Genomic DNA, 18,319 nt, shown 5'->3' with positions numbered 1-18,319 from the left:
ATAAGGGATCCTGGAGGTTTATTTTTTTCCCCACCTTCTGGGCACAGAGCAGGGATCCCTGGGTATGTTGGGGGGGGGGAGTAATTGTGAATTTCCTGCATTGTGCAGGGGGAGGACAAGATTACCCTGGATTTCCCTTCCAACTCTATGATTCTAAGTGCTTTTAGCATGCTGAACAGGCAATACGTGCACTCATGCATGCAAAGATAAAAGTATGGCTCCAGAAGTTTAGAAGTAGGATATGCGTTTGTGAAAATCAGACTGAAGTCAATCGTTTGCTAAATTTACAAAAGGCTCGGCCCTTCCCAGCCAAGCCGGCATCGCCGGCGTTCAGGCTGGGGGCCGCATTTGCCCTCCTGGAAGGAGAGCAGGCTTTGACAGCCCCAGCCCATCCGGGGCTTGAGCGGGGCGTGGCGCCAGGGCTATATAAGCCCTGGCCTTGCCCGACTCAGTGCGGCTGTCTTCTTGGCTCTCTGAGGGAGAGCCTCTTGCGTGGCGTCATCCAGGCCATCGGGAATCGTCTGCGGAGCGTGGCAGGGTGCTGGATCGGTGGCGCAGGCGTTTTGAGGCAGCGCGAGCGGCCGGTGGCGGTCTGGAGCGCGGGTTGTTGGCTGGTGCAGGGGGCTGGAAGGGCAAGCGACAGGCTAGGTGGAGTCTCTTCAACCCCGGTGGGGACTGTTGGGGCCGGCTACGGCCGGGCGTGGGGCTAAAGCGCACGCGGCGGCCGCTTAGAGAGTCGGGCTGTCCGGGGAGAGTTGCGAGCCACGTGGCGGTCATCGGGTGGGCGGCCCCTCCCGATCGGGCCCTGAATACCCCGTGCTAAGCACAAGGCGCATGCGGCGGCCATTTTAGGCTTTGGCCATCCCGTTCTGCTGTTGGGCGCGGGCGGCGGCCATCTTTTCAACCTATTTGGGCGGCAAAAGGGAGGCGCGTGTGGTGGCAAGGAAAAGGCGCGTGCGGGGCATATTATACAGGCGGGCGCCTCCCTCTCCCCCGCACCCCCCCACCCTGTTTGCTGGGCTAACTCCTGGTGTGCTTTTAAGCGCTCGCGGCGGCCATTGCTTTAGGCGGCTGTGCTGGCCGGTGGCAGTGTGATTCGAGGCTGCTTGGGACGGCGCGGCTAGTGCAAGCGGCGGCCATTTTCTAGTTTTGCCACAGCAGCCATTTTGTGTACTATTGGTATTTAGCAGCAGGCCTCGGACGTAGCCCTCGTCCTGCGAGCCATATACAGCCTCCTGGGTACCACTAGCCTCCTTTTTGGCGGTTTTTTCTAGTGTTTATTTGCCTGATACCTAGTTGGGGGAAGTGCTGAGCAGCAGTCCTTTATCTGCGGCCCTCATTAAAGGTTGAGTTTGTCACTATGGCACCCAAGAAGGGTCAGGACAAAGGCAAGGGCAAACAGCCTGCACGGCCACCTCGCGTGCGCCCAGGTGGGGACCACGGTCAAGGGGAGCAGGTCCGTTTGGCCCTTATTAGGCAGGTGGAGGCATTAGAGCAGCAGCGGATTGCGGTGGGGGCTCCCATTTGGCAAGGGCGTCGCTTCAGCAAAGTTTTTTTTTTTAATTGTTTGTAGACTCAAAAACTGATCCACCAGCCTAATTTTCCCTTCCTGGGACAGACACTGAGTTCTTCCAACTATGGCCGTCCTACAAGGGCAGGCAGATTCTTTCGGATGGGTGGGAGGAGATTTGAATTTGCACTCACACAGAGCTGCCCCCAAACTCCCAATCAGCTTCTCAACTTTCAGCGCACTGCGAAGGCTTTACAAGAGAAAGGAGGAGATTGCAAGAGAGGTATTTCCTTTGAGCAGGGGAAGGAGGGCTTGCCAGACATGAGACTATCTCAGGGTGGGTTTTTTTGCTCAGATTACCCCAAAGAGGAGAAACTTAGAAAGACTATTTCCTTGCACCCACACCCAACACCTTTGACTTACTTGGAAGGAGATCCAGAGCAGAGATCCAGGAGACCTGCTTCCCAGGAAGCAAGCATAATCAATCAATCTCTCTCTCTCTCTCACCCACACCCCTCTCACTTTTTAAAAACCCCACCAGCTGCCTCAATCATTCCTTTCTGCTTCTGCGGGAGATTCAAAGTCAAGCTTCCCTTCCTTCTCTCCCTCTTTCACACACACACACACACACACACAGGCTGCAGCATGTATAGGAGGAGCAGATGAAGGGCAGCTCCTATTCCACACCAGTCAGCTGGCACAGCCAAGTGGAATCAGGGCTGCCCGGGAGCAAGCATCCCTGCGCATAGGTTCAAAAGCTAGGGTTGCCAATCCCCAGGTGGGGGCAGGGGATTCCCCGGTTTGGAGGCCCTCCCCCCGCTTCAGGGTCATCAGAAAGCGGGGGGGAGGGTAGGGAAATGTCTGCTGGGAACTCTTTTATTCCCTAGGGAGATTTATTCCCATAGAAAATCATGGAGAATTGATCCACAGGTATCTGGGCCTCTGGGGGGGACTGTTTTTTGAGGTAGAGGCACCAAATTTTCAGTACAGCATCTAGTGCCTCTCCCCAAAATATCCCCCAAGTTTCAAAACGATTGGACCAGGGGGTGCAATTCTATGAGCCCCAAAAGAAGGTGCCCCTCTCCTTCATTATTTCCTATGGAAGAATGGCATTGAAAAGGTGTGCCATTCCTTTAAATGTGATGGCCAGAACTCCCTTTGGAGTTCAATGATGCTTGTCACAGCCTTGATCTTGGCTCCACCCCAATGACTCCTGGCTCCACCCCCAAAGTCTCCTGGCTCCACCCCCAAAGTCCCCAGATATTTCTTAAATTGGACTTGGCAACCCTATCAAAAGCCCATGTGGGAACAAGTAAATCTGTGGGTATGTACCAACTTACATAAAAGGGAGGTATGGCTATAATACATGTCTGGGAACATTCATGTATGGGATACATGCTATAAAAATACAGTTTGCTGTGGCACAATTAAATCTAGTCCTAAAATTTTCTTTTAAAGAAAGTCCTGTACTCTCTGTTTGAAACGATAGTTGGGATTTATGAATGATAAAAAAACAAGTTTATGATAAAACAACCAATACAAATGTAATGTCTCAGGTTGGCTTCAATCCACTGAGAGTGCTACACAAGCGAAACAAAGCCTTGAGGAAAATCAGAAGGATGCTGAAGAAAGGAGAACTTCAAGTAACCCCTGTAAGTATCTTGAATGAATGAGGGCAAGTAGAGTCATAGTCATGTGTGTTTGTTCTTAATGTTTTGTGGCACTTTTCAGCTCATCTGCTTCTCTACTATGCCCCCTTTCTGCCTCAAAAGCAAAAATATGTAGGCATAAACCTTCAACCTAATTGTCGAAGTGTTCCATTAATGTCAACAAACCTTACCTGGTCACAAGGTTTTGAAAGTAAAACATAAGGGCAGAATAAGTGTTTGCCTGTCCTTAATGTTTAACAAAGTACAATATTTAAAAAAAAAAGAAAAGATTTATGGCTGAAGTAATAAAGATAGGATTTATAGCCCAGAGAGAGGAAGAATCCTCAGTGCCTTGGCAAGAGATTTAATTCCCTGTAAAGTACAACAACAAGAGCCTAAGATTTTGGTAACTGAAAACAGTTTTAAGATTAAACACAGAATTTAAACACAACTGGAATGTTATTGTCTGAAGAAAAGCTAAACCATGGTAAGAAACTTTTCCCACACACAGCTGAGGAAAACCTAGATAGGCCTTTCTTGTCAATATAAAAGCACAAACTAGGGGTCTTAGTGTTGAAAATAGTCTGATATGGAAAACCACTAAGAAACAATTTTTATAGTTATAGAGTTAATACATTCCATTTCAACATGACATTCTATTGCAAGCCAGTATATATAATCACAGCATCGACCTTTTTCTCTTACAACCCTCCAAGAAATTAAAGTCCATAACACAGTCTATTCATGTGCAAAAACCTTGTCCAAAGAAGGGATCAAGAAATCTTTACAGCCTTCATACAGATGCCCCTTCTAGATAATTAAAGACATTTCGATTCTGTTCCTTTTCAGTTGTTAAGCTGTTAAATGCAACCCAATTTCAATGACTTTTCATATAGACATAAAGTTCACAGCTTACAACTGTGGATTCATCAGTGGGTTCTTGATTTCAAATTGTTACAGTGACATTTTTTTTGTCACTGTAACAATTTGAAATCAAGAACCCACTGATTCATCATTGTAAGCTGTGAGCTTTGTGTCTGTATGAAAAGTCACTGAAATCGGGTTTCATTTAACAGTCTGACAACGGAAGAACAGAACTAAAATGTCTTGAATTATCTAGAAGGGGTTTTCTATATCAGACTTTCTTGACAAATGGCAGTGGCCCTGTACACACCTCAGAACCAAACCTAGTCTGTCTCCACCTAAAGCTGTGTAATCCAACATGAAAGGGAGGAAGGACTATAATTACTGAGGTTCAAAGCTTAGGAAATAATGTCCTGCCAACCACTTTCAGATAATTTCGAAAAACAATTGAGGCATGCTGGTGTTTTATATCGATGCCAGCCTCCAGGTGCGACCTGGGGATCCCCTGAAATTACAGCTCGTCTTCAGACTACAGAGACCAGTTCTCCTGGAGAAAATGGATGCTTTGGAGCATGGACTCAAAGGCACTGTACCCCACTGTGGTCTTTATCATCCTGAGGCTCCAACCCCAAATTTCCAGGAGTTTCCAAGCTGGATCTGGCAACCTTACCCCCACCCCCCAGCGCCCACCGGTGGCAAGGGTGAACCTGACAACCCTCGTTTTTAAGCAGCTATTGCTCCATCACTAGTCATCAATTTGTATGGTAAATCTTAGTCAATGGGGAATCAGTCATATGGTGGCTTATTTAAATCCAAATGCAAAGACACTCCTACACTTGGAAAAGTGTCATCTAGAGCAGCTCATGAGGAATCTCTGGTCTACTAAATTATTCTACATTGTCTCTCAGCTGGGCCTGTAGTACTGTTACGAGCTATTATACATAGTTCAGACCAAGCTGCTGTTTGAGTCCACACTGTGAGGAAGGCGGGAAAGGGACTGACAAATTTGCCCAACATCTGGGAAGAAAATACAGTTTGAAGGTCACTAATGATTTATTCATTGGATCTAGATCAGTGGAAGTCTATGGAAAATCTTCATGATGCCAGAGTGCTATTGATATCTTAAATATCCAAAGAAGTCCGTCTCAAGACAACCAGAGACAGGGCCTTTTCTACAATGGCCCCCACATGGTGGAACCAGCTGCCGGAAGAGGTGAGGGCCCTGCGGGATCTTACTCAGTTCCGCAGGGCCTGTAAGACAAGCCCCTTCCGGCTAGCCTACGCCTGACTAGATAAATCTAGCTTATCAGACTTTAGTGAAAATACTGTATAGTTTTAACGTTACGATTTTAAGGTTTTTAGGTTTTAAACGCTTTGACTTTTTAAATGTAATAACTTTGCACTCTGTTTATTGTTTTATCATTTGTTGTGAGCCGCCCTGAGCCATTTTTATGGGAAGGGCGGGATATAAGTCATAGAATAAATAAATAAATAAATAAATAAATAGATGACTATATTTAGAATGAACATATTTATGCTGAGGACATGTAGCCGTTTGCCACCAGCTGACTTCATGCTTTATTTGCTTAGCAATGCCATTTTATAGTAAAAGGTAGAAAATGGAAGTTCTTAGGATATTTGAGAGATTATAATGTCAACTGACATTTCCCTCAGATTGTATGTAAATTGGAAATTTATCTCAGAATAAAAATTAAGATTTGTTGAATCTATCCAGAAGCCAGGGGCTACATTTTTAAAAACAACCTTGAGTACTACGCTGTTCATTTCTCCCATTTTGTGATTTGCAAAATAAATAAGTTTTACTCAAATAATTTCACTGTTTACAAATTACAGATAAACGACTTTTCCTTGTGGAACTGATACTTATTATACCGGGTTGCAGAACTCCAGTGTGGGCTAGAGTTCTCCCAGAACTACAACTGAACTCCATACTACATTCTCCATACTGGAGAAATAGGCAGGGTGAACTTTAAGGCACTACATTCCAGATAAACTACTTCTCCTCCCCATGCTCTGCCCTCCCAGGCTATGCTCCCAAAGCTTCAGGAATTTCCCAACATTGAGTTGCCAATCCTATGCTTATATGATCTGAGTCCTCTTTTCATGAATAAGACTTCTAACTAATTTTTATCCCTTTAAAACAGAAAGGTTTTCTTTGTACTGCAAATAATCTGAATGATTCAGAAGAAGAGCTGGACAACAACAGTGTCGAAGAACTGGACAAGCCTATAGATACCAAAGACTTGCCAATTCAGTTAGACTGGAACTCAGACCTTCCTTCCAACATCAGCGTTCCCAGAGTTGACATCCATAGCATCATCCTTGACTTCTCAGCAGTGTCATTTCTTGATGTTTCTGCTGTGAGAGTCCTAAGAGAGGTAATGCAACTCCCATGCAACGTCTTGCTTGGAAACAGAATAAAAATATGATGTCCAGGGGATTTCATTTCATAGCCATACATTATCTCCAGCCACCTATATTGACCCATAACTTATAATTATATGAGTTAGATAGATTGTATGGGTCTTAGACAGCCATCAATGGCATATAAGTAAAGGTTTACTGTGTACAAATGAATATGAGAATCTAGCATATGGAATACATTAATGTTTAGTCTTTATATAGTATTTTACACTTCAAACAACTTTACATATGTGATCTCCTTACAACAACTGCCCTGCCTCCAAACTGGTGGAACTCTCTGCCAGATACAATCCATGCCCTGCAAAATGTGATGCAGTTCCGCAGGGCCTGTGAAGCAGAGATGTTCTGCCAGGCATTTGGCCGAGGTCAGCGACGGTTGCATTCTTCTGGCACTCCAATCCCCCTTTCCTATTTCCCAGCCCCACCTCAAGGTGGTTGGCACTACTGACATTTCCACCACCACCGCTTCGTTTGTTACCAGGTTTTTATGGTTTCAGACGGTTTTATTATAAACAATGTAATCTATCCATCTTCCGTCTTTATTTTAAAAGACTTTAATTTAATTTTAGATTTATATATCCTGCCCTATCTCGCAAGCAGGCTCAGGGCAGCTTACAACAATAAAACAGAGTTAAAATAACAGAAAAAGAGACATTACAAAACAGGAACAGCACAGTAAAACAATCTTACAGGCATAGGTGGTAAACAGCATGAGGCTGAGGGCTCAGTATTATTTCTCTTATACTTTATTATTGCACCTATGGATTTTGCCACTGAGAGGGTGACACAATCATTTGTATCTGACAACAGCCATGACATCTGGGCTTGCACACTCAGCATGTGAAGTAGAAGAAGAAGATATTGGATTTCTATCCCGCCCTCCACTCCGAAGAGTCTCAGAGCGGCTCACAATCTCCTTTCCCTTCCTCCCCCACAACAGACACCTTGTGAGGTAGAAGAAGATATTGGATTTCTATCCCGCCCTCCACTCCGAAGAGTCTCAGAGCGGCTCACAATCTCCTTTCCCTTCCCCCCCCCACAACAGACACCCTGTGAGGTAGATGAAGATATTGGATTTATATCCCGCCCTCCACTCCGAAGAGTCTCAGAGCGGCTCACAATCTCCTTTCCCTTCCTCCCCCACAACAGACACCCTGGGGGGTAGATGAAGATATTGGATTTATATCCCGCCCTCCACTCCGAAGAGTCTCAGAGCGGCTCACTATCTCCTTTCCCTTCCTCCCCCACAACAGACACCCTGTGAGGTAGATGAAGATATTGGATTTATATCCCGCCCTCCACTCCGAAGAGTCTCAGAGCGGCTCACAATCTCCTTTACTTTCCTCCCCCACAACAGACACCCTGTGACGTGGGTGGGACTGAGAGGGCCCTCATAGTAGCTGCCTTTTCAAGGACAACCTCTGCCAGAGCTATGGCTGACCCAAGGCCATGCCAGCAGGTGCAAGTGGAGGAGTGGGGAATCAAACCCGGTTCTCCCAGATAAGAGTCCACACACTTAACCACTACACCAAACTGGCTCTCCATGTTATTGAACATATGAAGCTGCCTTATACTGAATCAGACCCTTGTTCCATCAAAGTCAGTATTGTCTTCTCAGACATAATACATAATATTATGTATTATGTTATACACCACCCCGAACCCTACCTTGGCAGGGGAGGCTGTTTCAAAGTCAAATTTAATAAATAAATAAACCCTGTAAGGATGGTGGGGATTTCAGGCCCTTTCCCCTCCCAACATTCATTTTCCCCCATGCCATGAAAGAACCCTGCCTCAGGTGATTTTTCTGATTAACAGGAAGTGCCTGTGTAGAATATATCTGACAGGAGGCTGCATTTGAAGCTACAGTGAGAGATGGTGACCCCCCCACCCCCATCCCCGCACAGGCCTTGGCAGTGGCTGGCAAGATTTGAACAGGCGATTTCTAGTTCAGTGTGCCCTACTGACTACACTGCATTAAGGTTATTCTGTCTTACATTTAACATAAGCTGATAAGAAGTATTACCATGCCATCTATCCATAGGTGTACCCAGCTAGGGCTGCATGATACCAATGCATTCATTATAACCCCTTCCCTTGTATCTTTATTTTTTTTTGGTATATAATACTAATGATATTACTGGCAAAAGTTTGGCTGTATTAGAGACTAGCTTTACTATTGGCCTTCTGTGTCTGCTCTAAAGAGTTACCATTTATCTATGGCCCTTTCTGGGCCTCCATTTCCTTCACTTTCACTGTGCATTACAATTGGGAGTCTAGCCCCCCCCCCCACATTCCCCTGCCCATTCTAATCACATTTCATTTTTCTTTCTGCATTGATTCCCGCCCCCCCCCCCCCTTCAATTCTGAGCCCATTTTTGGTCTGCTTTTCCCCTGAGGCTTCTCAGAGTCCTTTTGTGATGATTTCTCTTTTTTAGTTTGCTTCTAAGCCTTTAAAAGCACACACATTTCCTCAGACTTTTCCTTCCCCCCAACCCTTGCAAGCCAATTGGTCTTTCCTTATTGCTCAGTTTTGTACTAGGCATGTTTTTTTAAAAATAAGAAGAAGAAATTAGAAAAGGAATTGCCTTTGTCTGACTTGTTTGCAAGAATAGCCAGTTAGCTTGGTTGGTTAAAATATATTACTATTAACAGCAAGGTTGTTGTTTTGATTTCCCTTTGGGGCAATTTTGTTTTTTGGGGAAAAAGTTTCTTTTAAATTAACTCTGACCACAAACGTTTAAAACGTGAGAATAATGCTATAGAACTTGCTCTGGGGCAGCAGCAGCCTGTTTTTAAAAAAGACTGGTCCATCTCAACATCTGGTCTTCCTCTTTTGTCATCTCATTTCCAAATAACAATGGGGGGGCCTCAGGATGCAAAGCATTGACGCCTCCACCTCCCGCCTCATGAACCTCCTTCACCAAGCAGCTGCACAGCAGTCTGCCCACTGCCTCTCTGCCCAAGTGATCAGCATTTCCTCTCATTAAACTTTTAAAGCAATCCCTGCCAATTATTTTTTTTTTCCTCTAGCCATCCCAGATTAGCATTAAACTCTTTGACTACTGATTGCAGGGGGAGGGAGGGAGAGAACACTAATGGTGACCCACAGAAAATTCAGCTGGAAGAATCTCCTATTTCTAAAGTCATACCCAGTGCAAAACTAACCAATCAGGAGAGACCAACCTCACAACACTACCCAGTTCTTCTCATTGGTATGCAAAATATATACTCTGCAATTCCCAAGCGAATTTGGAGAGAGATTTTGCAGAATACAGGCACAGCATTTAAAGTAAACCCCAACCAACTTGACTTCAGTCAAAATCAGAAGTAAGCTGTGTATGTAAAGGAGACCTATATTTGGATGGTGGATGATTCCTATAATGTTCTATGTTGTGTCCATATATTTCTAAATACCATTGTCTTCTCTGTTAACAGACTTTAAAAGAATTTATTCGGATAGACGTGGATGTATACATTGTAGGAGCACATGGTAAGGTGATCCAATTCTGTTCATCATTATTTAAGGAACAACTATGCACACAGTATATGCTTAGTTCTGTCACTGATAGCCTAAGCATGTTTACTTGCACATAATTCCTACTAAAATTGTAATAGACATTCAGTTTGGACATTCAGTGCTAAATGTAGAAATTAATCACACTAAGTAAATTGTATAATTAGCTTCTGAGGAACAGTACTTTTCATACTATAATTTAGGGTCACTCTGTGATATTGATTGGCAGTAAATTAAGGCTTTCCTGTTGCATGTGACTGGCCACTTTTGGAAACAGGATGCTGGACTATATGATCTCTTGGTTTGATCCAGCATGGCTGCTCTCGTGCTCGGCTTTAACACTTCCGGGTCATATTGGCTGTGGTTTTTGGGTTTTTCTGCACCAGATTATTGCTTCAGCTTGACTTCTTAACTGCTCAGTTCCCCCACCACCACACACACACCCTTACACACAGAATCATTTGCTGGTTGCTGCTGTCCTGATTTGTCTGTTTTATTGATACCAGCTTTTGTAATGGTCTGAGAAAATGGGGAAAACCTGGGGTAGGAGGGAATGGGAGAGCAATGACTGGCAAACAAAACTGTGTGCAAAAACCTTGAGACACAACAACAGACGATCTTTCAGAATTTTTTTTCCTTTTGTGCCCAACATAACACTCACGAGATTTAAACAAGTCCCACCTGGAGCCAATCAAGACAGTTATTCAGAAGAGGAAAAGGGGATAGATCTTCTGAGAGAAGTGATTCCCTACCCAGTTGATATGGGAGATAGCTTAAAGATTGGAGTGATTCCATGGAGTGTTCAGAGAAGGAATTTGGGTACTTGGTAGTGTACCCCTACCCAAGGCCGCCCCTAGACTATCTGGCACCATAGGCAAGGCTAACATCTGGCACACACACACCCCTGCACTGATAATATAACTGAATCACATGGGGGGTGCTCGATTCAGGGCCCCCAGAAGGCCAGCGTCCTAGGCAATTGCCTAGTTTGCCTAGTGGCAGGACCAGTGCTGCCCCTGCCTTCTGAAACCTGAATAGTCAGTGAAACTCAAGAAAGTGAACTGGAATGTTCAGAGAAGGAATTTGAGTGCTTTGAACATATGAACATATGAAGCTGCCTTCTACTGAATCAGACCCTCGGTCCATCAGAGTCAGTATCGTCTTCTCAGACTGGCAGGTGCTCTCCAGGGTCTCAAGCTGAGGTTTTTCACACCTCTTTGCCTGGACCCTTTTTTGGAGATGCCGGGGATTGAACCTGGGACCTTCTGCTTCCCAAGCAGATGCTCTACCACTGAGCCACCGTCCCTCCCCTTTATAGCATATCCCTGCCTTCTGAAACCTGATGAGTCACTTAAATTTAAAAAAAGTATATTAGTGTGTTCAGGAGACACTGAAACAAAAACCTTAAAGATTCTAAGACTGTGTGAAAAGTTTTAAACTCTCCGTTGCTGGAAATATATGAGTTGGAGTTTGTAAAGTTATTAAATTACCTCAGAACTATTATTGATACACCTTAGACATTTTACCCTTGATTTCTCCTGACCTTTTCCCCTCTATGTTGAATAAAATAATGTTTATTTTTAAACATTAAAAAGCCTCCTATGTGCCAGTTTCAGAAGTTTAACTTAAGAGGGTGATCTTGTCTCTTCCCTCAAGCCATATAGTTTCAGATAAGAAAAAAATAGATTAAAGAGCTCTTCAGGCAGAAAAGAAGAAAAAATGGAGGGAAAATCCTGCGTCTGAGTGAGGGAACGGGGCTAGGATGTCATACTTGGCTATTTTAAAAAATTGAAATGTATTAAAAGGAAAAAGGTTTTGAATAAGTAGATCTTCAACCAAGTTATCAAACCAGAAGGCAAATATATCCTGCAAAATCAGAGGTCATGTTGGAAATGTATACAGGAGCTATTTTCCAGGTTTGTCAATCTTCTCTTTTTATTTGCAGATGGTCTTCTGGATAAACTGGAAAGATGTGCATTTTTTGATGATGAAGTTAAGTCATCCATGTTCTTCCTTACTGTTCACGACGCAGTTCTATTTATACTGGTACAAAAGGATATCGCAACCAGCTCCCCCAAGTTCAAACCCATTATGGTAAGAACCCATTGAAGTTTCTGCTCTGTATGTAGATTAGCTCATGCCTTAATGGCATATGGTGAATGTTGCGGAAGACAGATTAAGTCCATCGAGCAGTTCTCAAACTTTTTGTAGTCCAGCCCACTACTAAACTTATGCTATCTTTTGGACCCATTTAACAAAAGTCTTGTGGAAGGTCAGGGGTCATTTTGCAGAAAAATCGGTAGTGGAGTTCATCCAGGGATTGTTATGCAGCTGCAATACTATTCAATGGACAAGGAGGTGGAACTCTCAGAAGGAGGAGGTGGAACTCTCAGAAAGGTTCAGGAGCTGTGCTCCTGTGAGCTCCCACTGAATCTGAGGCCTGGGGAAGGTGGTACATTGGTCTATAGATCTTGGTGGGGGCATTCTGTAACTTCATCCATGTGGACACAGAATGTGCAGTGGTTGAAGCAACTTGGTCTGGATCCTGATTTAATTGCCACAATGGCTGTTGTGGGTAGACTGGTAAACTGATGGGACTGATGCCAATATAGCAAAATTACAAGTGAACCAATCTTTAAAACAAAAGAGGGAACGCCAACATTCTTCTCAACTCTGAACCTTCTGTTCCATCACAGGAGAAAGAAAACAAAGATCATTATATTATCAATACAAATGGAGGACTACGCAATCGGGACGTCATGGTAAGACAATACCCAGTGTCCCTATCATTAAGCATTTCTGAGACTATAGTCCTAGGCTTCAAGTACTACAGGCTAGTCTCTTTAACCTGAAGGGAACAGGAAGTAGTCAGGGTCTGGCAAAAATATACCTGAGCAGGAACACACTTCATCCAACCTGCACACACCCCATTTCACTACCTCACTCTCATTGCCATGGCACTCAGCAGGCCTTAATAAAACAGTGGCTGCATCTCCTATTAGCTGAAGATACAATTCCACAAAGGACTTCAATACAGTTTAGAACTATTCATTGTCAATGTAATCTGAGAGAAATCAGAGACTTCTGTGCTTACCTTTTAAAGATAATGACAGTCCATGTAGAATTTAAAGCTTAATGATTCTTTCCAAACATTAAGAACATAAGAGAAGCCATGCTGGATCAAGCCAGTGGCCCATCCAGTCCAACACTCTGTGTCACATAAAAACATAAGAGAAGCCATGTTGGAGCAGGCCAATGGCCCATCCAGTCCAACACTCTGTGTCACATAAGAACATAAGAGAAGCCATGTTGGATCAGGCCAATGGCCCATCCAGTCCAACACTCTGTGTCACATAAGAACATAAGAGAAGCCATGTTAGATCAGGCCAATGGCCCATCCAGTCCAACACTCTGTGTCACATAAGAACATAAGAGAAGCCCTGTTGGATCAGGCCAATGGCCCATCCAGTCCAACACTCTGTGTCACATAAGAACATAAGAGAAGCCATGTTAGATCAGGCCAATGGCCCATCCAGTCCAACACTCTGTGTCACATAAGAACATAAGAGAAGCCCTGTTGGATCAGGCCAATGGCCCCTCCAGTCCAACACTCTGTGTCACATAACAACATAAGAGAAGCCATGTTGGATCAGGCCAATGGCCCCTCCAGTCCAACACTCTGTGTCACATAAGAACATAAGAGAAGCCATGTTGGACCAGGCCAATGGCCCATCCAGTCCAACACTCTGTGTCACATAAGAACATAAGAGAAGCCATGTTGGATCAGGCCAATGGCCCATCCAGTCCAACACTCTGTGTCACATAAGAACATAAGAGAAGCCATGCTGGATCAGGCCAGTGGCCCGTCCAGTCCAACACTCTGTGTCACATAAGAACATAAGAGAAGCCATGTTGGAGCAGGCCAATGGCCCATCCAGTCCAACACTCTGTGTCACATAAGAATATAAGAGAAGCCATGTTGGATCAGGCCAATGGCCCTTCCGTCCAACACTCTGTGTCACATAAGAACATAAGAGAAGCCCTGTTGGATCGGGCCAATGGCCCCTCCAGTCCAACACTCTGTGTCACATAAGAACATAAGAGAAGCCATGTTGGACCAGGCCAATGGCCCATCTAGTCCAACACTCTGTGTCACATAAGAACATAAGAGAAGCCCTGTTGGATCAGGCCAGTGGCCCATCCAGTCCAACACTCTGTCACAGTGTCCAAACCCTCCCCCCCCATTATGGTACCAACTGAGAAATCAAACGTAAGTAAGGTTCTTATACTTGGAGCAAGTCTTGTATTTGGCCTCTGTACTCTGCTACAGGTAGGAGACCTCAACAAAACAGAATCCATGCTTAACTATATTATAGAATGGACCATCATTTGAAAAAATGTATGAGAAGGAAGGTACCAACACATTTAGTCTTGTGTTGGTTTTTGCCCAGGTGGGCCTGTCAGAAGAGCTTAATCATCTCGTATGTAATCTAACTAGGAGGGAACAGAATCAGAATAAATCTATGGCAGGCCTGAAAAGGCTTGTGTGGAAAGGCTGTTTGTCATCATTCAGCTACAAACTTATCCCACAAAGATCCTTGGAGACTGGCGACCCTTTTTAGTTGTTTACCATTTGGGGGTTTTCCTCTTGGGCACACATGGTCACCATTTTTTGAGAACAGGAGAATTTAAGAATTTTCAAGCTTCAGTACACGTGATCAGAAACCTTTAAAAAAAAGATCTCCAATGGCGTATAGCAAAAATACATGCATTGCTTTAGGCATTGAAAGCAGCAATTGAGAACATTAGCAGGATCATCCATGGAACGCTGCTCAAGTGCCAAAAACATAAACATTGAAAAGGGTGAATGAGAATCTGCCACTGGGGCTCAGCTAAAACATCTTAAAAGCTCTTCTTATAGATATATAATTTGTTTCTTTCCACTCCCCAGGCACCCCCAGAAACAAAATTTTAAACGGACAAATCAGAAAAGGAATACCAGAATGTAAGACACTTTGAAGACAATACAAGCGTTGTTACTACAGAGAACCATTTCGGAGCCTGAAGACATCTTCTAACTTGGATATGTGTATATTATGCATAGTGTAAAAATGATGTGAAAATTTTGATTTTACACCGTACTAAATTATCAATCTGTAATGCCAGGAAGTTAGATACCAGGAATCTTGCTTGGGCTTATGTATAAACCAAAACAGAAGCCAACACTGTGTTACAACAACTACTAATGTGTTATTATTGCATACATAACAGTACTCTTAGTATACAACACAAATGTCATAGAGTACTTTCAAAGTTATTGCAATTTCTCAGTCAGTCCAGTTCTTCCAAATCCAATGTATTAAAAAAATTACCAACATTCTACAGGTCCATAAATACACTTTAACTGGAAGCAGTGCTCAAAAATGTAATTTACATGCAGACTAGCCGTCAACTTCCATCAGCTAAGTTTTGCCTATGGAAGTCGATGACAGCTACTCCGCATGTAAATTACATTTTTGAGCACTGGTTCCAGACTCCAGTTAAGTGTATATTTTTGTGGCCATGAAGAAGAATTGGACTGAAACATGCTGATTTACCTGGGATGCACGTAGTCGCTTTTCTCCACCAAGAAGCCTCATCAAGCCTGAGTGCTGTTTGTATTGAATAGGTGGCATTGTATTTATGGAACTGTATAACGTTGGTGATTTTGTAATACATTGGATTTGGGAGATTTGGACTGATTGAGAAATTGCAATAACTTTGGAACTGCTCGGAACTCCTTTTGTAGAAAAAGCCCAGAAGGAGCTCATTTGCATATTAGGCCATACCCCTGACATCAAGCCAGCTGTGCATTCCTGTGCATTCCTGCTAAACAAAAAAGCTCTGGAACTGTTCAATGATGTTTGTATTGTATACTAAGGATACTGTTGTATCACGTATGCGATAAAAACACATTAGTAGTTGTTGTAACATAGTGTTGGCTTCTGTTTTGGTTCATACTAACTGTGGTTCCCTGGGTTTTGCTGCTGGGCTTATGTATATGCATGTTTGTAAACAGTACAGTGGCAGGTGTATAAATTGTTTCAACAATCCTACAAAATGTGCCTGAAAATATTTTATCTTGTATATAACTTCCATAAAGATTTTTTTTTAAAGACCCTCCAAGCTCTGAACTCTATATCCTGGTATATACTGGTATAGTTACTATAAAAAAATCATTTTAGGGAGAAAGTACAGTAATCTGGATAAGAGCATAGCTTAATGCAAAGACTCCTTGTAAGAGTTCTTCAGTCCATCATCAGATACAATTCCAAGTATCCAAGAGGGAGTGGAGGGAGGAAATTTGCTAAGGCTTGAAGAAAGTATATTACCTTCTCACAGTTGTTAATACAATAGTGCCCTAATTTTTCCTTCTCTATGATAAAGGCTATTGCTTAGAAAAATGGTTTATAAGACAAATACCGTTGCACAGAGAAAAGAAATTATGAAAAGCATTGGCTTCTATAGAACTTTTCATTTCAGAGCCAAATCAGAAACAGAGACATAGCAAACATTCTACAGAAAAGCTCAACATGTAATAGAGTAGAATCTATGCCTGGTAAATATAAAACACTCTGTCTACCATTATTTTACACCTATAGTTCCCAGTGTGGTGTCCGTGCTGAGCCAATCCTGCCGTTACTCCACCTCACTGGAGTAGAAGATGCATGCAAAGGACCCTCAGAGGCACTTCCTTTGCAGGAAGTGCACATTCAGAAACATTCTTCAACACTCCAAAAGTGAACAAAGGCAAAACAAATTTCAGAATCCCTCTTTCACACTCTTTGGTGCCTACAATAGCTTCTCCCAGACAGACGATAAAGAAGAACCTCACCCATCTAAATGACAGCTCTAGATCAGTGGTGGCCAACGGTAGCTCTCCAGATGTTTTTGCCGACAAAATCAACCCCAGCCAGCATGACCAATGGCTGGGGCTGATGGGAGTTGTAGGCAAAAAACATCTGGAGAGCTACCGTAGGCCACCCCTGCTCTAGATTATCAGCCTTGTTCCATCATATGCAGCTGCCCTTTCAAGGACAACCTCTGCAAGAGCTATGGCTGACCCAAGGCCATTCCAGCAGTTGCAGGTGGAGGAGTGGGGAATGAAACCCGGTTCTCCCAGATAAGAGTTCACACACTTAACCACTACACCAAACTGACACATATATTGATCACTGTATGACACAGAGTGCTGGACTGGATGGGCCACTGGCCTGATCAAAAGCTAATGAGAACTGTTTGGCTAGTGATTTGGCATTCTGTGAAAATAGCTGTGACTGAGAAAGGAAAAGTAAATAGAGAAGTAACACCTTTTAAGGCCTTATCAGCATATACATTGCCCTGAGCATTCAAGCCAGGAAGATTAGAATGGCTTCAAATAGTGAGCAACAGAAAAAAGTATCGTACAGCAAGAAATTAAAAACTGCAAGATTAAAAATATAGCCAATCAATTTAGGGTCAATTTGAGGAGTGATACACGCACCAGGAAGTTGATGAATTAAATTAAATGCATATAAGGTGTCAACTATTAAGCTGAAACGCCGTTGTGAATAAAGCTGAAAGGCCATTGTTATAGCAGCAATTTCAGCCTGTTGCACTAAGCACTGTTGCAAAGTAAAGTGAGTCTCTTACACTTTCCCCCCAGCAAACTGGGTACTCATTTGGCCAACCTAGGAAGGAAGGAAGGCTGAGTAGCCTTGAGGCAGCTACCTGAAACCAGCTTCCGCCAGGATCAAACTCAGGCTGTGAGCAGAGCTGAAGACTGCAGTACTGCAGCTTTAACACTCTGCACCACGGGACTCTATCTGAATCCAAATTAGCATTTTCCTTGGCCAATTTCATCACCAATTCTCCTGCTGTGTCAGGATTATCAACCTATCTTCTGATTGCTGCCTGAAGACGGTTGATAAAGTCTAAATAGGGCTCTTGTGGCTTTTGACAGACAGTTGCAAAACTATCGGCTGGTCGCCCTTCTGTAGGTACCTTGGCAAAGGCCTGTAAAACACATTTAGATATTATAGCAAGGGTTGCAACAGGGAGCACTGCTTGTGCTTCAATAGTGCTGAACTGTCCAGATCCATATAGTTGTTCAGCAGTATAAACCCCATTGGAGCCACGCCCTTGAACATCAGCCAAATTACAATATCCACTGTCCCATACCACATACTGTCCAGGAGCTAACATCATCCTCATCATATTTTTCCAGTCTTGAGGAATCACAGTGTATCCATTAGAGATTCCTTCTAAAAGACTTTGCACATCGGTTCCCCCTATGCCCGTATCTCTGATAGCCTT

At 43.6% G+C, this 18,319-nt stretch overlaps 1 protein-coding gene across 1 annotated transcript in view; it reads left to right on the top strand.

Annotated features, from left to right (window-relative positions):
• Window positions 1-15,068, top strand: part of SLC26A3 (solute carrier family 26 member 3) — a 49,997-nt gene extending 34,929 nt beyond the window's left edge. The window contains exons 15-20 of the mRNA XM_060244541.1: window positions 3,067-3,162; window positions 6,189-6,422; window positions 9,907-9,961; window positions 11,931-12,079; window positions 12,682-12,747; window positions 14,937-15,068. Coding sequence (XP_060100524.1) covers window positions 3,067-3,162; window positions 6,189-6,422; window positions 9,907-9,961; window positions 11,931-12,079; window positions 12,682-12,747; window positions 14,937-14,960 — 624 coding nt within the window. The 3' untranslated portion in view covers window positions 14,961-15,068. The remainder of the gene's footprint in view (window positions 1-3,066; window positions 3,163-6,188; window positions 6,423-9,906; window positions 9,962-11,930; window positions 12,080-12,681; window positions 12,748-14,936) is intronic.
• The last annotated feature ends 3,251 nt before the right edge of the window (window positions 15,069-18,319 follow it).

Source organism: Heteronotia binoei, chromosome 8 (genome assembly GCF_032191835.1).
Source record: "Heteronotia binoei isolate CCM8104 ecotype False Entrance Well chromosome 8, APGP_CSIRO_Hbin_v1, whole genome shotgun sequence".
In the NCBI taxonomy this organism is placed as follows: Eukaryota; Metazoa; Chordata; class Lepidosauria; order Squamata; family Gekkonidae; genus Heteronotia; species Heteronotia binoei.
Note: the sequence above shows the minus strand (reverse complement) of the source record. Positions and strands in the feature narration are given on the sequence as shown.